Below are 20,157 nucleotides of genomic sequence, written 5' to 3'. Positions count from 1 at the left end.
CCCAGTAGGCTAAATTTGCAGTTGGCAAGCCTACCTGCTCTAGGGAACTATTTATCATGCTGTGTAAAAAGTGCAGTAAAACCCTCCACGATGGGCCCAGCCTAAGGGTAAGACTTGCTGCTCTACTTGCTGTATGTACTAAAGCAGGGTGGCTTATCACAATATTTTATTTACAATTAACCTGCTTATAAGATATGGGGCTGTTCAGTTGGTTCCCCACAAAATCATACTGTTTTTTGACCTTAAGGGGTGGTTCACTTTTAGTATTTTATAGAATGGTTAATTCTAAGCAACCTTTCAATTGGCCTTCATTTTTTCTTGTTTTTTAATTATTTGCCGTCTGACTTTCCAGCTTTCAAATGGGGGTCACTGGCTCCATCTAAAATTAGGGATACACCGAATCCAGGGTTTGGGATACTGCCAGGATTCAGCCTTTTTCAGCAGGATTCGGCCGAACCAAATTAGGGGGGGGGAAATCGTGTGACTGTCACAAAACAAGGAAGTTAAAAAATGTTTTGCCCTTCCCACTCCTAATTTGCATATGCAAATTAGTATTTGTGTTCGGTATTCGGCTGAATCTTATGTGAAGGATTCGGGGGTTTGGCCGAATCCAAAATAGTGGATTCAGTGCATCCCTATCTAAAATCACATGCTCTGCAAGGCTACAAAGTTATTGTTATTGCTACTTTATATTAACCACCTTTCTATTCAGGCCTCTCCTATTCATATACAGGTATGGGATCTGTTATCCATAATGCTTGGGATCTTGTGTTTTCTGGAATGGATCTTTCTGTAATTTGGATCTTCATACCTTAAGTCTACTAGAAAATCATTTAAACGTTAAACCCAATAGGCTGGTTTTGCTTCCAATAAGGATTAATTATATCTTTGTTTGGATCAAGTGCAAGGTACTGTTTTATTATTACAGAGAAAAAGGAAATCTTTTAAAAATGTGGAATATTTGGATAAAACGGAGTCTATGGGAGACGGCCTTTTCCTAATACAGAGCTTTCAGGATAACGGTTTTCCGGATCCCATACATGTACCAGTCTTTTATTGAAATCCGTGCATGGTTGCTAGGGTAATTAGGACCCTATGCTGTAATTGCAAACTGGAGAGCTACTGAATAAAAAGCTAAATAACCACAAATTATAAAAATTTGAAACCCAATGCAAATTGTTCCAGAACATCACTCTCTCATACTAAAATGTAATTTTAAGGTGAACCAACCCATCAAGATACGAAAGAGGGGAATGAAACCCTCAAAACGAAACCATACACTACATAGGCCTCCTACGCACTTCATAAATTTGTCTCCGAGCCAATGGCTGATGCTGTGCGTTCCAGTGGAAGTGGCTTCCTTTCTGGCAGAGCCTCAGTGCATTATCCAGTGGTGTCAGACACATCTCCATTATGTTTACAGTTCTCAGTGTTGGTGACAGTCCCTTCCCTTCCTTTGGTCTCTTGTGTGCAGTTACTAAGCAGTACATGACAACGTGTCATATATATACTCCATGGGGGAGTGAGACTCCTGGGAGAGGCCGACAGCAATCCAAATTACACCTTATGATTCAGGAATAAACGTGCAACTGGCTGCTTCTGACAAAGCAGAAATACAGACCGTTTAGTAAAGCAAACCACATGATTAGTAGTTTGAAGCAGTGTGGCAACCTTCCTCCTACTCAGGAAATTTAGCAGCTGTAAGCATTTGTAACCACAACCCGCATTCCTTTAATACTGTACCTGGTACATAGTGGCATCGTCTTTCACTGGAAACCCAGTCATTGCCAAGTCTATTATGAATAAGATTGGTTTTTGATGATAAGCAAGACCAGAGCATATGCAATTACATTCCCACTGTGTCTACAGCAGAAACCATGTACAGGTTATTGTCAAACACGACTCTAGCCAAGAAAATGTAATTCTAAGAAAAATGTTCTAATATCCATTGGTTTCAAAGTTATTGCAAATATTTTGAGCACTTGTCTGGTATTCTCTGCACTACTTCTGACTCCTGAAACAAGGAAGCAGAAACTCACTGGGGGAGAATGGACTTCTGGTACGTTTTGTTTTCTGGAGTCAGAACCAGAGAGGTGAAGGGCATGTAAAGGCAAAAAAATAAAATCCCATTTTTACTTCCTTTAATGAAAAAGAAACCTATCTCCAATATACTTTAATTAAAAAATGTCTACTGTTTTTATAAGAAACCGTGAAATTCTCCCTTCATTTACTGCTGTGGATAGGAATTGTCAGATGGTCCCTAACTGCTGAGCAAGGAAACAATCATTCTTAGGAACAGCAGGGGGAGCCCCCGCCTTACTTCCCAGCTATGCACAACTCAAGCAGCTTCATTTATGACGATCCCTAAGCAGCCCAGACCACACTGAGCATGTGCACAGTCTTAGTCTTGCAAAGATGTTTAACAAAGTTACAAGATGGTGTCCCCCTGTAGCCAACTTTGAAAGCATAAATTATTTGTTTGATTAGGCTTGTGGTGCAGTGAGTTCATATTTATATTTAGTATACAAAATACAGCATTTTCTAGCCTTATTCTATTTTAGACTTTACATGCCTTTTAACAAAGATTGCTTTCAGAAGGAATTATATTTGCAAACAACTTAAAAAACCCACTGAACATTCAACGCAAATGGGAAAGTTGTTTATAATTATGTTACACAACAAAACGTTTGGGTGGCATTTCCCTGCAACAGCAGTTTTTTTTTCCATGTGAAAGTGAAGTAGCCTCTGAAGGGACAAGTCACACAAGTACAGATTAGTAATAGTGACACTGGCAATTTTTTGTCACGTTTGAGTGCCGATTTGCATTTTATTCATGCGCCCAACTGGATCCAAAATTGCAAACTGCCTTTTATATAGCCCTTTGTGTCTTGTTAGCTCAAGAAGACAGAAAGGCGGCACTCCGGTTAAAAGAAGGTGGTTTATTCCAACAGGTCACTGAACAACACCTGACGCATTTCGGGAGTAACTCCCTTAATAATAGGCCTTTGTGTCTTGCCTATATGTTGAAAACAATCCCACTAAACTGCAGGGACCAGTCCCCACCCACCTTAGGCTCACAGTGTAATGCAACCCTTCCCTCACCTTGTTCCATTATGAAGTGATGGATTCTGGGACTTGAAGTCCCACTGATTTATATAGTGTGTGTGTTGCACAGATTCTCTGGAAAGCAGAGGGACTTCTGGTGCCAGAATCCATCATTTTTACAAGCTGAGGGGGTTACACTAAGGGATGTTGGGAAATAGAGTAGAGCTTCCTTTCAATATGTGGACTCGTATAATGTCTTAAAAATAATGTATTTATGGAAGTTTAGATAGTGTTTATGCACGTTTTCTACAGAACCCAACAGAAAGAACCCATTTTTAAAAAGTGGGCTATATTTCCAATTTCCAAAAGACAAGAAAAGGTGCAGGGCAGCAGTTTTTCACATACCCTGTAGCTTGTAATTCCCAGCTGTTCTTGAACACCCCATATTTGTAGGCCAGGTACAATGATGCCGGCAGCAGGCCCGGATTGGCAATCTGTGGGTTCTGACAAATGCCAGAGGGGCTGCTATAAGGTGCCATAGAAAGTCAGTATTTAGTGGGCTGGTGGGCTCTGTGTACCGGAAATGGCAGTCCAACAAGCTGCAAAAATACACGTACTAGTAGGCACTTAACCAAATTACTAACAGGCGCTGGCGTAATTACATTAGCGAAGGAGATAGACTCTGGCGCAACTTCGCACTCTAAACGCCAGGCGAATTTCCGCTCTGGCGAAAGAACGTTACTACTCAAATTCAATTTGATTTTACTGAACGTTATTTCCATCGCCAGACTTGCCTTCACCACCTCAGACCTGGCAAAGTGCAATAGAGTAGATAGGAGTTGGTCCAAAAAAAGTTTAAAGTCCCAGAAAACGCTGGCGTCTTTCCTTTTTACAGGGTGATAGGCTGAAAAAGATTGTACATTTTTTTTGGTACCCTCCTTCCCCCCTATATTTCCTTACATATGGCACCTAAACTATACACTGGGCTCATGTATAGGGCAATATAACAACTCTATTTGCTTTTATTAAGGTTTCCCGGGCTTGTGTAGTGTACATTATTTGCTGCAACATATACGTACATTGAAACTTAACTTCCTGCCGTATGCAAATTATCGAACGCTAGTGCAACTTCGCTATGCCTGGCGTAGTAACGCTAGTGAAACTTCACCAGTGTTCAGCGCCGGCACTTCACAACTTAGTGAATCAGCATTGACTGTGCGAAGTTGCGCCTGGCGAAGTGTGGCGAAGCCGTCGCTGGTGAATTTTCGCCTGTTAGTGAATTTCCCCCCCATGACTGAAGCCAAGGCACCAACACAAGAGTGCAGAAGCCCCAAATAAAAACCCTAACAGCATAACCAATAGATGCATATGATGAAAGTGCTAAAGGGATCTAGCGACTGGTCTACTTTAAAACAACATTCCAAAAACAAGAACTAATCAGGAATCAGATATTTGGACTGGATGAATATCTTACATTTTATTTAATTAAAAAAAAGACTTCTACAAAAAAACCTCATATAAAAAGGAGGGGTTCCCCTGCTCCTCCATGTGAACCCCAGATAGCCTGGTACACTGCACCTCTGCGGGTAGGAGAACCCAATGACCCTGACAGCCTGTGATATTGCACTCTGTCGGAGCCGATCCACGTCTGCCCCTCTCTGAGCTCAATTCTGGGGGGCATCATTTCTTCTGGGGGGTACTCAGCTTCTGCATCCCCTGAATCTTTTCCAGTAGTCCAGATATAAAGGCCTGGTGGAGAAACAAGGGATTAGCAAAGTTTCAGTTCATTGATCAGCAGTTCCACAAACAGGAATTTTAGTACAGGTATGGGTCCTGTTATCCAGAATGCTAGGGACCTTATCTTTCTGTAATTTGGATCTTCTTTTTTTTTTTTGTGGGCCCACCAATATAGTTTACATAATGTCTAGATTTGACACGATCTTATTCTATCCCCCTGAAAACGTGAGAAAAAAGGGGGTTCTATTGTATACCGAAAACTCTATGAAGTATCCAAGAAAAAAGGGACATATTTAAAAGGTTAGCTCACCGTTTAGTATGTTATAAAATGTCTTGTTCTTACATTTCAATTGGTCTTTATTTTTTAAATATTTTTAAATTTACTTGTGTTATTCTTCTTTCCAGTTTACATTTTAGAATGCTTACTGCTTGTCAGGTCACTGACCCCTGCAGCTACAATTGTATTATTAGTTTTACTTTTTATTAAGTTTCCCACTCATATCTCAGTCTGCTGCCTGGTTGCTATGGTACATGAGACCATAAAAAAAAAGAAGACCAATTGCAAACTGCCTTATAATATCACTGTCTATATCATATGGTCAGTGATTAGTCAAATAACACTTTGGAAACTAAATGTACCCATGCAACCCCTGTTGTGCTACATGAGAGGTTCGTTCCTATGCAGTAAGGCCAGATTACCTCTCCGTGTCCTAATATTCCTACTCTAAACTACAAAGTGTTATTTCATTCCTTCTACCAACCCCACCATTTTTGATCACATCACCCCACACACTGTGCAGAAGAGCTGACACTCACCTCTGTGGGTTTGTAACAGTCAACAAGGAGTTCCTGGAAGACAAGAGACAAACATAATTATATATTCCCAATGTAGACACTGGAGAAAGTGCCAGTGACACCAGTAGAACCCCTTCAGCTCCATTACCTTAACCCTCTCCCCTCTCTGCGCATCTGTCTCCATGTCCAGTAATTCATCCACATCGATTTCCAGCTCTGGGATTTCTTCCTCCTGCACAAGATGCAACAGTTGCACAAACATAATAAGAGAGGCGTTTAAAGCTCAAGGACACGTTTATAAAAGTCTGCCCACCCTATGAAGCCAGTTCCGAGGGTCCCACAGTGATTTACATGCAAAGTATCAGGACTGACAGATGCATTTCCATTCATGCCCACAGCACTGCATGGCATTAGGATGTATAACCAGGCTCCTTGTGATTAGTCCAACCTTATTTGAATGTAATCCTCCCCCCCCCTGCTGCTGCCCAAGTCTCACTGGAACAGCTGTGTGATGTGACTGTTCATTCACATATTATTTTGGTAATGCTGGAGCGGCGCTCAGACACAGAAGTCTATAGTGGATTTTTAGCTTCCCCAAACCATTGGTGGAAGGACAAAGAGACCCTGTCTATCACCACGTGCACCCGACTTCTGCAAATTCATGGGCTGGCGAAGGTACAAACTTGCTACACACACACCCAAGGCTTCTTCTAAAGCAACAAAGGCACCGACATCCCTGCCGCCCTTCTGCACTACAAATCCCAGCATGCCCAGCCAACACTGTATAAAGCTGTAATAGACATATAGACAAATCTTAGGGACTTTGGTACATGTCTTGTGATTACTAGATAAAAGACTGGGTTTATAGACTGTACTTGAAAAACCGGATAACATGGAGCTCACTGGCAGCTGTAGAACCACAACTGCCGGCTGTCTAGATGGGAGTGTGAGCAGAGCCACCCAGGAGGTTTATAAAAGGCTGCCCAACCTGTAGCCTCCATTGTTTCAGTGTTGGACTGGGATGCCAGGGGCCCACCACAAAACCTTCCACTTTCCAAACTATGATTCCTCCTCTCCTCACTCAACCTCTTTATTCTCCTAGTCTTTTATATTTTCTTAGTCTATTCTTCCATTATTAAGCATTTTTTCCCCATAAAGAAATAAGTAATGACCATGAAATTGGCCTCATAGTTAGAAGCAAAAGGGCCTACTAACACCTGGGCCCACCGGGAGTTTTCCTGGTATCCCGGTGGGCCAGTCCAACACTGTTTGTTTTTGAACCAGGACTGTCAGGGAATGCAGGAAGTTGTAGTATAATTGTAGGGTTTGAAGCTTCGATCAAGATCATGGGGCCAAGCAATCACTATGGACAGTACTGTTATAAGAGCTGCATGGTAGCTTGATGGCCAATAAATAAACGCCCTTTGTGTTCTGGGCAGGAATTCTGTTTGCCAGGAATATCCTGCCTTTAGTAACTAGATGGTCCATTTGAAAATCAAGTCCTGTTGTGGGGTATTACACAGGCTGGCCCAAGGACTATGTGCATTTGTATGACTGCAGCCAGGAGATTTGCAGATGCCCTGCCTTATATATGGGTATTACCCAGGTGGTACAATGGTATCTCTGCTGGCAGATGTGCGAATAGGTGCCCTGCCCTGTATCTGGGGAATAACACACAAGGCTGACACATCAAAAAAAAAAAAGAGTTTCAACCATAAGTAAACACATCATGTTACAACATAATGGCAACTTCAGCCAAATAAAATTTCAAGGCATTAAAAATGTTAAATTAGGAGGTAGGGGAGGAGATATACATAAAATTACAGATCAGAGAGAAATATACTGGATATTCACATTAAAAATCTGTTTCCCCGAGGGTTAAATAATGACTGGGAAGTATCTGGTTTCTTTTAAATGCGTATAGTCACTTAGATTGTTTCAAGAAAATCCAGTATATTTAAATTTCCCAGGTAGTGGTGCTGAATACAGTAAACATTGACCTGTGATAGACTTGATCTGTATTATGTAGATTTTAATGAATTGATGTTTTTAATTAGTACTTGCCGACTCTGATGAAGTGCCAGAACAAGGCATGAAACAAGTCAGGTCATCATACATGTCATAGTCTAGGTAGCAGATAAGTCTCATGAAGCATACCTGTATATTGTTTTTAATGTAAGCTTGGCAATAATGTTTTTTTGAATCTCACTTGTGGCTTGGGAGATACCCCGTCTACTCTTGTTCTACTAATCTACCTTTCTACCTCTATTAGTGTGACTTTTGGCAGGAGATGTGCCAATAGAAACTCAGTTCTGTGGAGTAATACACAAGCTGGCACAAGAGAATCTCTGTCTGTATTTGTAATACAGAAGATTTGCCAATAGGTGCCCTGCCTATGGTTATTACATCTCTGCTTGCCCAAGTCTGTATCTGGGGTATTACACAGCCTGGTACAAATGTATCTATGTCTGTATTTGTACTGCTGCTGGCAGGAGATGTGTATCTGGGCTATTGCACACAGGGGCACGGGTGCATGCAAGGCTGGAAAGGATCAGTGCCCAGCAGCAAGAATATATAGATACAAGTTGGCACCTGGCCGGTAAGCCTGGGCTAAATAAGGGCCTACTTGGGATCTGCACTGACAAGGGATGTACATAGGGTTGCCACCTGGCTGGTATTTTAAAGGCCGGGCTGGTAAAAATGATGGTTGATCCCAATGTTATTAATAGGGAAAAAAAGATAAATATATAGGAAGGCCGGTATTTATTTCCAGAAAAGTTGGTAACCAATAGCCCAGCCAAACCGAGATGCGACTAATCCACTATTTTGGATTCGGCCGAACTCCCGAATCCTTCGCTAGAGATTCGGTCGATTCGGTACATCCCATTTATATATCTGTGTATGTACATAGTAGATCTGGCACAGGGATGCCAGGCAAAATCCCTGTGCCAGATCAACTATGTACACATAGACAGACAGACAGACAGACAGACAGACAGGGATGCACTGAATCCAGGATTCGGTTCGGGATTCGGCCTTTTTCAGCAGGCTTCCGATTTGGCTGACTCCTTCTGCCTGGCCAATCCCAATCCTTATTTGCATATCTCAGCAAAAAACATTGCATATTAAGTCCTATGAGTGCAGTTTTTTTGCTGTTTTATACAATGATTTAATATTCCAGCACCTAGGCATGTACTTGTGATCTGTGTGCACCAGCTCTATGTTATATATTATATCTATTCTATAGCACTGAATACAATGGGCACAACAAAAACACAAGGTTCTGTTGACCTTTCAGCTGCTTCTCAAAATTTACACATCTGGGAAATGTAAAGTACAAAAAGCAATGTAGAAGTCTTTGTATTCGCTAACAACATTCCATATTAAAGGGCAAATCATGATTTTATGAAGGATGCCTAACAGTACTGGCTGTATTGTACAGGGCTAGAAGGCCACGTCCCACAGGAAGAAGGATTTCCCACAAACAGGAAATGTTGGAATTCCAATACAGAAAAATGCCCGTCACACAACAAAATAACGAGCCTCAGCCTGGGCAAAATAAGGGCATGTTTGGGGTCTGCACTGACATGGGATGTACGTAGGGTTAGCACCTGGCTGGTATTTTAAAGGCCTGGCTGGCAAAAATGATGGTTGTTCCCAAGATTATTAATTAAGGAAAAAAAGAAATATATAGGAAGGCTGGTATTTTTTTCCAGAAAAGGTGGCAACCCTAGATGTACAACAGCCCAGGTAAACAGAAGTGATGAGTGCAAGTGGAATATACTGGCCCTTTAACTTCAAGAATATGCAAATAGGCAACTTACTTATCTGCTACCTCTTTCCCACTGCCCCTCCTTCTCCGCTCTCTCTATCACATGTTGATGACAGGTGTCACCAGCTGCTCCTGTAATTCAGGGTGACATGTACCAACGCTACCAGCTCTCACACGCCCTGCTCTGCTTCATACGGCCACCCTCAAGCTAAGGAGACACACTTTCTGCCGAATGGAAAGCACCAAGCAAACTGAATTGATGGGAACCCATTCTGAATCCTTGCACAATGCCTTCTCTCTGCCTCTGGCACTCCCTGCACATTGACTTTGTTGTGGCAGATTCTCTAAAAACAATTGCTAGATGGCATTCAATAGATAGACAGGCATACAATAAGAACATGTAATAATAATCCCTATTAAAGAGTTATGATGCTTCCCTTACAAGCAGCTTTGGGAAGAGTTAGGGTTACAGCACATGGGCATGCTCCCCTTCCCTAGTGGGACAGGGCACTACATACATTAGGCGGGTACCATTCGAGAACAGAGACAGCATCATTTCCCAGGGATGCTTCCTTTACCCGAAACACTGGCGTGTGTGTGCCCTAGGGCAGCCGCTTACCATTCACTAATTTAGGAAGCATGTGTTGGCAGGGAAGGGTATTCTCAGGGGCATAACTAAAGAAGAAGCAGACCCTGCGGCTGCAGGGGGGCCACAAAGAGGTATAGGGGCCCCATAAAGCTCTAAATAATGAGCAATGACAAAATGTATTGGTAAAAAAGAAAAACCTCTGGATATTGCAGGGGCCCTAGAATCAATTTGCTGTGGGGCCCTGTAATATCTAGTTACACCACTGAGTATTCTGATTGCTGCGGATCTCAAAATGCCTCTTGTACCACTGGCCTTAGAGGGGGTTTTGGCCTACCCCCCTCTCTCTCTCACTCTCTGAATGAACAATTCCAAGAACCAGTATGGGATCTGTTATTTGGAACACCCATTATCCAGAAATTACAGAAAGGCCATTTTCCATAGACTATGTAAATAATCTATATTTGAAAAAAAACCATTTCCCTTTTCTCTGTAATAATAATAATAATAATAATAATAAAACAGTACATTGTACTTGAACCCTACTAAGATATATTTCATCCTTATTGGGAGCAAAAGCTGCCTTCAATTTTACATTATTTTCTAGTAGACCCAAGGCATTAAACTACAGAAAGATCCTATTATACGGAAAACCCCAGGTCCTCTAGTCTACATTGTTACACACAAAGGGGTTAAAAACATACATTTGCACAAGGAGATATTGCTGAACTAAAGTTCCCATCATCCCCCCTTGACAGGCACTGGTTGGTCCAAAGACTGCAGGTTCCCCATTAGTATTGGACCTATTATATGGAATGCTTGGGACCTGGGGTTTTCCGGCAATCCATACAATAGGTCCAATACTAATTGAGAACCAGCAGTCTTTGGAACAACTAGTGCCTGTCAAGGGGGGATGATGGGAACTTTAGTTCAGCAATATCTCCTTGTGCAAATGTATGTTTTTAACCCCTTTGTGTGTAACAATGTAGACTAGAGGATAGGGATCTTGGCAGCTGCTGCTGCTAAAATTCAGGGTGGCAAAACCACCAATAACTCACACGCCTGCTTCTGCATCTCCATCTATGGAGCTGCCCCTTATCTGCCAAATGGAATGTTCCATACTCTGTACTGCCTGGTTTCCAATGCTTACCCAGCATGCTGCCCGCCTAACCTTGCCCGTCGTAATATAAACTCAACACAAATACAAACAAAAACCAGTGTCCATTTAGAGATAGTAGCATCCATTCAATAACCTCCAGCATCTCCTTGCACTCCCTAATGGTGGAGGCTGGGAGTTGTAGTACAACAATCCCAGGAGGCCACAGGTTTGCACGGTTGTGTTGTAGGATGGGGGTGGGAGATACATTGTATCTGAAAGGTAATGTTTCACATGTTCTTACATAAAAGCCACCCAACCTGCTTGTGTTCCCTCCAGCAATAAATGTAACAGACACTGAGCTTGTTCCATAAACCCCATTCTCTCAATTTCTTCAGCTTAGGCACCTGATGCACTTGTCACGCTGGATCCATTCGACACCTAAAACCGTAGAATTCTAAGCAACTCTCCAGTAGACATTCATTTTTAGTTATCTGTAAATGTAATTAAATCCCATTGTGTCCGGTCTGACTCTTGACACAATGTAGCAGAAGTCAGTTTTCCTGCAGGGTTTGAGCCGCTACGTTGTTTGGAACGGCTTATTCGTGTCTGTTTTCGGAGTCTGACTCGTGAGACAATGTAGCAGAGGTCAGTCCTCCTATTACAGGGCTGGAGCGGATACATGGTTTCAGGAGTCAGAAGCAGCAGAGCAGAGACTTGAAAGAGTCAGACAGATGCTGTTTTGATAGTAGTTCTAATAACTTTGAAACCATTGGGGATTTCTAATGGAAAGCTGCTTAGAATGACATTGGTCTTTGAGGGGTGCACAGCCTGTAATAAAGAAGAAGAAGGGGTTGTGCTCCCCATTTGCCCCATGGGGGTATATTGTAGTCAAGCAATGCCCTCCTCACCTGGCAATCATACAGCACCACCAGCTGATCCAGGATCCACTCCTCCAGGCGCAGTCTCTTTCTCAGCTCCTTGCGGTCATACTTGACAGTCACTTTGCCCTGGTGCCGTCTCTCTGGCTCCTCAGCACTCTCTCCAGGGGCCTGGAAGTACACCCGGGGGGAGGTGGGATGGGGGCTGGAGCCAGGGCTACTGAGAGCGGCCATGTGGCGACTGGAGGGCAAGAGACAGTCAAAGAGAGACAAGCAACTGTAAGAGACAGTGCCAAGAGAGAAGAATCAACAAGGAAGGTCAAGAGAGAGCAAAGAAGCTAAAGAGACAGGCCAACTAGTGAACTGCAGCGAGAATGTTGAAACAGAGTCACAATCAGGCCGACGAGACAGCCACGTGTGCCTAAGGGGAAAGAGACAGTGCTGGAGTTAGTGAGACCCCCATCACGTGGAACTGCCTTAAGATCGGTGCTGCCCTACAGCTGCTGTGTCTGTCTCGGTCTATTCTTCTCTTAATCAGCTGCTCCGTCCATAGCTCGGCGCTGTTACTCTCTTCTCCCCCACGTGGATCACTCTGTCCGGCAGGGCGCAGTCTCTTTCTCTTCCTGTCTGTCTCTCTCCTTTGTCTCTGTCCGTCTCTCCCCCGACTCTCCCTTACTCCGCCTCTTAAAGAGACAATTCCCCCTCCCGCCCTTCCCTTCCTTTGGGGGTGTCTGCCACTCCGGGCTGCAGCTGTTCTGCTTCTCACATGTCCTGCCCGGTGCCTTCCAGCTGCTGTGCCTCTTACTGCTACAACAAACTACAACTCCCACCCAACACACTGGAGTCCAACAAGAGGGTTACAGGCAGGACTGCACTTCATGTTGCTCCCTCTGTGTCTTATTTACTTGTCTGAAGCCCTCACAATCCTGCAGAAAATGCCCCTGATCCCCTTTCTTCAAACATTCCAATCAAAGGGCAAGTAATCTTTGCAAACAATGAAAATCGTTTATATTTCAGTGTACTTGTCCAGCAACTGCAAATACAAAATCTCTTGGCAGCCACATTTTTTTTTAAATATAACTATAATATTCTGATTCTGTGGATCTATGGCAGGGATCTTTAATGTAGGGGCGGGAATTTAGAATGGAGTCCCTGTGCAGTTTGGGGTGGGTCCCCATGAGCCCACTGAACACAAAGAAATGTTCTACAGCAACATAAAACACTAATAGAAACAAAGGAGCTCATTTATAAACAGTGGGCAAATTTGCTCCTGGGCAGTAACCCATGGCAACCAATCAGATGATTGCTTTCACTGCTCAACCTGCAGCTGGCTGAAAAAAGCTAATCACTGATTGGTTGCTAAGGGTTACTGCCCAGGTGCAAATTTGCCCACTGTTTATAAATGAGCCCCAGTGTGTGTAATTGGTTCTAAATCAATTGTTATGGTCCCCCAACCTAATTTGGGTCTTTTGGTGGAAAAAAATCTAGTTTATGAGAGGAGCCATGGATACAATGACTAAATATTTTGGTTTTTAAATTCTAAATATATTGTCTCATTTTCTGACTTTTTCATCTCAAGCTATTTTGCTGTGGTGTCGTCGTCAACCTAAAACTCACCAGACTTAGGGTCGGACTACATAGATGTTTTCGTTGCGATTCCGACACGCTGCTACAAAACCCTGGCGTCAAATCGCATGCGACGGAAATAAGGTAATCGATGGAAATGTCAGATGAAGTGGCAGCGTTGCATCCAACAGTTGTGTTGCGTTGGATCAACGCTGCGACTTCATCCGACATTTCCATTACTTACCTTATTTCCATCGTATGCGATTTGATGCTGGCGTTTTGTTGAAGCGCGTCGAATCGTGACAAAAACATCCATGTAGTCCTACCCTTAAGGTGGCCATACACAATAAGATCTGCTTGTTTGGCAAGGTCACCAGCTGAGCGGATCTTAACCCAATATGCCCACCAAAGGCAGGGCAAAATCGGGTTCGGTCTAAAGGACTGAGATCGGCAGCCCTAGGCCCGGGCCTGGGTTATGGGCTGGCCTGTGCAACATAACAACATTTAGACAGGACTCCTTGTAGCAAAGTTAAGCTGGCCATCAGGGTCGGGCTGGAGCATTGGGAGCCCCCCGGGGCTGTGACATGAAGGGCCCTATTGGCAGTCATCGGGGGCCCCTTTCTGACTTCTAAACTCTCACCCCCTGCCAAAGCAGAAGATCTTTTTTTTTAGGGGGTGGACAATCGGGGGGAGCAGGTTTGGGCCATTTTTTTGCCCCATAAGGGACGAGGCCCACTGGGTTTTTTGCCCAGTCCAACTCTGCTGGCCATAGACATGCAGATTATAAACTTATGTTGGATGAACGATTGTCCATTCCAATCTTCCAACCTGTAACTAACCAGTCAGATTAATATAAAGTACTAAAGAGAACAAATTACACAATGTTCTGGCCATTAATTGACAAACATAAATCGTAGAAAAGTTATGTCCAACAAATAGTAGTGACAGTCACCCATTGATATTGACAGATCGGCAATACATGCAGAGAAATTATCGCTAGCCAACAGAAATCTTGTCTGATCGACTAAACGACCAATTGTCATGGAACGAAAATTGTCAAGACAATCTACACACCGCACGAAAATCATACAAACCTTTGTTTTATATGACGGAATCCTTTGCGTCTATGGCCAGCTTTACAGGTATAGGAAAACATTGATTTAGCTGCCATTCAGCTATATGATAAATTGGGCAGTGCTGTGTGACTTTTAGAGCTGTGGTAGATGGGTGGTGTGACTGTCACTGCCCTCTGGTGGAGAAAAGCAACAGTTTAAATGCCCCTGTCTGCCAAAAAGCCTGGGCCAATGCTGTTTTCTACTAACAGGAGCAATTTTTGGCACCCCCCCCCCCCTCCAGTCTGGACTGGGATTCAAAATAGGCCCTGGCATTTCAAATATACAGAGGCCCAAACAACCCTCACATGCACAATAAATAGTTAATGTCAATGGCATCTTTCAGCAGCCCCTCTCACAGATTGCTCCCAGTAAAACACACAATTTCTCAAAAACGCTTGTGTTTTCGCTTAGCCCCCTAGAAGGGGCCACTGTTTTAGGACTAATGCCTTATCTGTATCTGTTGTGTATAGCCGCATTCATAGCTCATTTACTGTATATAATTGTATTAGCTCTTCTGAAGTAAAGGAGCAATTGTTATGGAAACATGGTAATTATACATTATATGAAATATAAATAAACCTCATTTGTTGTTGTGTTATTGGCACTTAAGGCTAGTTCCACATGGGGGAAAATCAACCTGCTGAAATACACATGCCGAAAATCAGCCCCTACTTAGGCATTAGCCGACTCTTTTGTTTGCATAAGGAACCACTGTGCCGGCACAAACACACATGGCTGATTTTGTGCAAATATGCAATGTTTTCCTTGCACACAGGTTGATTCACAGGTTGATTCTGTGAACTTTGTCACCTGATCATTATCCAGCTCTGTAGTCATGGGATAAAACATTGATAATTGCCCCTAATTCATTCTTATGGGGATAGCCTGCCCTCTCAGCTGGAACAGTTGATACTCGAATATTAGCCAGAGCTTCTGAGTCATAATTTCCTACATATTCTATTTCTCTTGGAGGAAATATTACTATTTTTAAATGGGACATACACCTTCCCTAAAGCTTATCCATTTGCACCCAAGCTCTCTAAAATAGGCACCCCCCAAACTTAATTAAAGATGTATTTTTCTACAATAAGAAATATTTACAGGGTACTTCTGAACATGTTATCACCCAAAGAACTTTTCAATTAACTCCAGACTTCAGAAAAAAACAAGGGGGTACAACTGCTAGTTTAGAGAGTACAACTGAAATAATTGGCAATTCAGCAATATTTGATTAATCGTGGCCTAAATAGGGCCCTGGAGAGCTGGGGGGAAACATTTTTTGATCGATTATGATTTAAGGATCTCAACCCTAAAATCTGTTGTTGTGTGAGGAGAGTTGTAGTCAGTTGGGTGGAGCAACATCTTTTGGGGAAATGTATTTACCCTTTTAAGGTTAACCTTCTGTTGGTGACTAGGTTTGCTACCTGGTTCTGGCTGGTATATTACTGGTTCAGACAATAACTATGTTAGTTGATGCCAATGTTTGGAGATGGGAGGAGGGACAACAGACACAGGAAGGCAAGTATTTCGATCTTGTAAAAGGAGGACAAATTTATTCCTCCCTTTATTACCATTGTTTATTTATTATATATAGGTATCCATGTACTGCCCCCTGCTGCCTCCCCAGGTGCGAGCCCTAAATTGCCTATATAGAAAATAGAGTCCTGATTCAATCCCCTAGGCTACATTTATATATGTAAATAAATATATATTTACATCAGGTCTTACCAGTCCACAACTGGTGTTTGACAGAGTATGCTAGGAATTCTGTACAAAAACATCTGGGAAGCTGTACTAACTAATGATCCCCCATAATTAATGATAGACCTACAAGAAGATTGGGCTTCTCCTTTACCCAGGCCTGGAGCATAGATTTAGGGAGTCAAAATGGTAGACACTTCCATATTATATAATATGTTGGACAGATCTGGAAATCACTGGGCTAGTGAAGGCTGTCTGTGATTCTGGGAGTTGTGGTCCAGCAACATCTGAATTGCCTTAGGTTGACCAGCCCTCACCACAATGCTTTATTCTGCAGCTGGAAAGCATACGGAATAGACATAGCCCTGCCCTTTGTACTTTGCCTTAGGATCTTCCACTCTTTCCATTTGTTTATAGCAAAATATGTTTATTTTCCTCATCATTTTTACCAGTTAGCTCCTATGCCTTATTTGATCTCATACTCCCTATACTCCGCATCTCTGCTTGCTTTCCCTTTTATAAGTAAATATATTATTTTTACACTGTCAAACTGTACCATATACAGTGGGGCCCTACAGTATGGCATGGTCTGATTGTCTGTTACAAAAGTACTTGGTTACTGCTCTTTAACATAGGACAGAAGCCAGGAAAATAAAAATCAATGTCAAATTGGAACACTTCTAGATATACCTAAGCAGGGCTGCCATGAGGAATCACAGGGCCCCTGTACTACTAAATCTGCAGAGGCCCCCAGGGATCCCAATTATGGACCTATTGGTCACCTGGGGTCCTGGGCGAAGGGTCCTGTCAACAAGTAGAATGGGACACCAATGAAAAAGTGAACCAAGAAAGCAGATCAACCCAATATTGCCAATTATACTTTAACCCCCCCATAATGTGCTAAAACCCTGCCCTCTCTCCTTGAAGAACCTACAAATGACAATTTCTATGAGTTGTGCTCATAAGGATTCTCTGATGAATTGATATTCACCTGACCTGCGGGTTCACTGTGTCTGTCAGGTAATGCTGGGAGCCACAGTGCATCATCAAATACTGAGGGGCCACAGTGCGTTATGAAATGCTTGGGGGCCAGTCTGTGACTTGAAACAATGGGGGCCACAATATATCATAAAATGGTGGGGTCCAGTGCTTCTTTATTCCTGAAGCTGCCAGTCCAACCATAATAAATATCAAGTTAATTTGAACTCTTCCTCCTCACCTTGCTCTTTATCATTCTTCTAATCCCTCTTTCCCTTTCTCATCCTTTCTCTCTCAAATTCTTACTTCTCAATCATCCTTTTCCCATGGAAGGTCAAGCAGAGGGAGTCCTGGGAAGGAAACATAAAATGCTGGATACTAACAGGTCTTTTAACATCACCCTGCTTCAGTGGACCTTTAGTCGTAGATTTCATTCTGTATAAAGGTGGACAAAGGGAAGAGAATAGATCTGTGTTACTTTAAAACTGCCCTAGGCTAATAATTATGTAAGAAGGGTTGGGAACAGAGGGTCTTTTCACCCCCTGCCGTCACATGACAACAAACGCAGTCTCTCTTTAAGTGGTGTCTTCCAAAGACTGTGCTGTCCTATCTCTAATGATAGTCTCCTCCTCTGCCATTTCCTGTTTAGTTGTAATTACAGAGTAAAGCCCTCGTGGCTCCACGGCTTGTATATTCCTTGCTTAATAAACTTGTGTTTGCAGCCGCTGTACATCAGTTCCAGTCAGTTTGCAGTTACAAGAGCTAGCATTCAGTGCGCCCCTAGGCCCACTGTCGGTCGTCGCCCCTGTCCCCTCCCTTTTATTCGCTCAAATTTTCATCATCGGGACCAGAGCAATGGGGATTGGCAGATGGGAAATTTAAAAAACTATTTTATCTCTTGCGCATCCCCTGTGTTTCTGAACCAACGTGAGTGTGATTGGGCAGCATGCCGCCCTCTAAAATCCTGCCGTCCTAGGCCCGGGCCTTGGTGGCCTCTCCACAAATCCAGGCCTGCTAGCACTGTATTTCTGCTTATTTTGGCTTAGAGCAGTGCTGTCCAACTTCTGTGGTACTGAAGGCTGGAATTTTTCTCACCTACATGGTGGAGGGACTATAATGGAAGCTAGTGTTGACCACTCCCTGTTTTTAAACCACACCCGCTTTAAACCACATCCATGTTACCACAAGAACTTTTAAGACCATGTCCACATTAATGGTGATAACACACCAAAAAACCAAATGGTTGGTGCTCACTGCAGGGATTTCACTCATCATTGATATGTGAAAAATGTAAGTCATAGTAAAACATACCCTTAAATCCATATGCCTCATCCTCCCCAGTGTATAACACAGCGTCCCCCAGCTATAAAAGGCTCTACTTATAGTGTCCTTATTGAATGATGCATCAGTACACACTGTAGCAAATAAACCCTAGCTGTCCCTGCCAGACCGGAATGCAGAGAATGCTTTAAAGTTGGCCATTCCCAAAACTTTGTTTCCCCTTTTCCTTTCTGTACTTAAATGAAATACCTTTGCAATCAATAAAAAAATAATACGTTTAAAGACAGAATTTTATTTTGGAAATCAATGTTCATTTAAGCCGTTGTTTGTTCATTTATCACTATTGATGATGCAGAGAAGAGTACAGAACCAGGGGAAATTATCACATTTATCACTGGGGCTGTACTGCAGGACTCCTAGTCAGGGCTGTTATTAATGGGAGGAAACAGGACTAAACGCAGATTGGACTATTAGAGACATAGAGCTGAATGCCACTGAGAAGCACGTGGCAGGGCATTATGGATAACAATTGTGGGATGTGTACTACTTGTAGCATTTCCTATTGCAGTCAGTGGGAAGCAGCCGGCTGCAATTCTTGGTGATTTGATTGCTGCCATTTAGTGACAGTGATCTAATGTTAACATGGAATTGCCCTTAAAGCACTGCAAGGGCAATGGAACCCTGTCACTGTTGGTGACAGAGAGATTTCAGGTCCCTAAAACCAGCAAATGTGCCTCTTTGGCCCAACAAATGTGTTGGCAGGTGGTTTTCATATATGTGAAGAACAGTTGATATCATTGCTGAATAAGCTGGTAGAAGGACATTACGTTTGCCATAGGAGATATAGGTAGAAAAGGCAGGTGTGCTCTTTAATGCACTCCCTGTTCATATCACCCTTTTATGCGCCCATTTATATCACGCATTGCATCACTGCTCCCACTTATCAATCCCATTCAGCTCCATATCACCCCAAGTCCACATCACCCTACCCCTCATTAAACCCACACACACTCCTTAACTCGCAGTGGAAGGCATCAAGGATGGGGGTGTGTCTTGGGTACACCCAAGGTCGGACTGGGCTGGTGGTACACCGGGAAAAAACCTGGTGGGCCCTAGGCCGCTGTGGGCGCTGAAGTCCCCCCCGGGAATTTCTGGCGGCAGTGCTCTCCCCATCCCAATTGAGGCTGCAAGGAGTAAGTGTGGTACACATTTTACAGTGGTGGTTGGCCCTTGGAGGAACTGGAGCTTACGACTGGGGTGAGGGATCCCAGACAGCAGACCAGGTGGACCCTGGACACCCCAGTCAGACACTGGGCACACCTGATATTTGACCCTGGAGTTAGGTAAAAGGACAGTGTCTAAAAACCAAACAAACAAAACCAGAACACAATTAAAATAACATGGACACCTTGAATACAACTTGGTGGGTTTGGTGTGGGTTAAGAAGCTGATTGAGAGAAGCACAGAGAAAAGCAATAAGCAGGCTGCAACATTTCATTGCCCAAAGTCTCTTTGGTCCATCAGTGTAATTGTAGGCAATGCAGAGGGTGCAAATTGCTGCAGGTTTAGCAACCACTCAGTTGTTTCCTTTCAAAGGATATACC

General features: G+C 43.1%; 1 protein-coding gene across 1 annotated transcript; it reads right to left on the bottom strand.

Annotated features, from left to right (window-relative positions):
• Positions 1–4,496: 4,496 nt before the first annotated feature.
• ppp1r14b.L (protein phosphatase 1 regulatory inhibitor subunit 14B L homeolog) lies at positions 4,497–12,590 on the bottom strand. Its single transcript, NM_001092429.1, is given in 4 exon segments — positions 4,497–4,794; positions 5,599–5,631; positions 5,726–5,809; positions 11,943–12,590. Coding segments are annotated over 4 exon segments (390 nt in total). The 5' UTR covers positions 12,147–12,590; the 3' UTR covers positions 4,497–4,725.
• Between the last annotated feature and the right edge of the window lie 7,567 nt (positions 12,591–20,157).

Source organism: Xenopus laevis, chromosome 4L (genome assembly GCF_017654675.1).
Source record: "Xenopus laevis strain J_2021 chromosome 4L, Xenopus_laevis_v10.1, whole genome shotgun sequence".
In the NCBI taxonomy this organism is placed as follows: Eukaryota; Metazoa; Chordata; class Amphibia; order Anura; family Pipidae; genus Xenopus; species Xenopus laevis.
The sequence above is the reverse complement of the archived record's forward strand: the minus strand, read 5'-3'. Positions and strand labels throughout refer to the sequence as shown.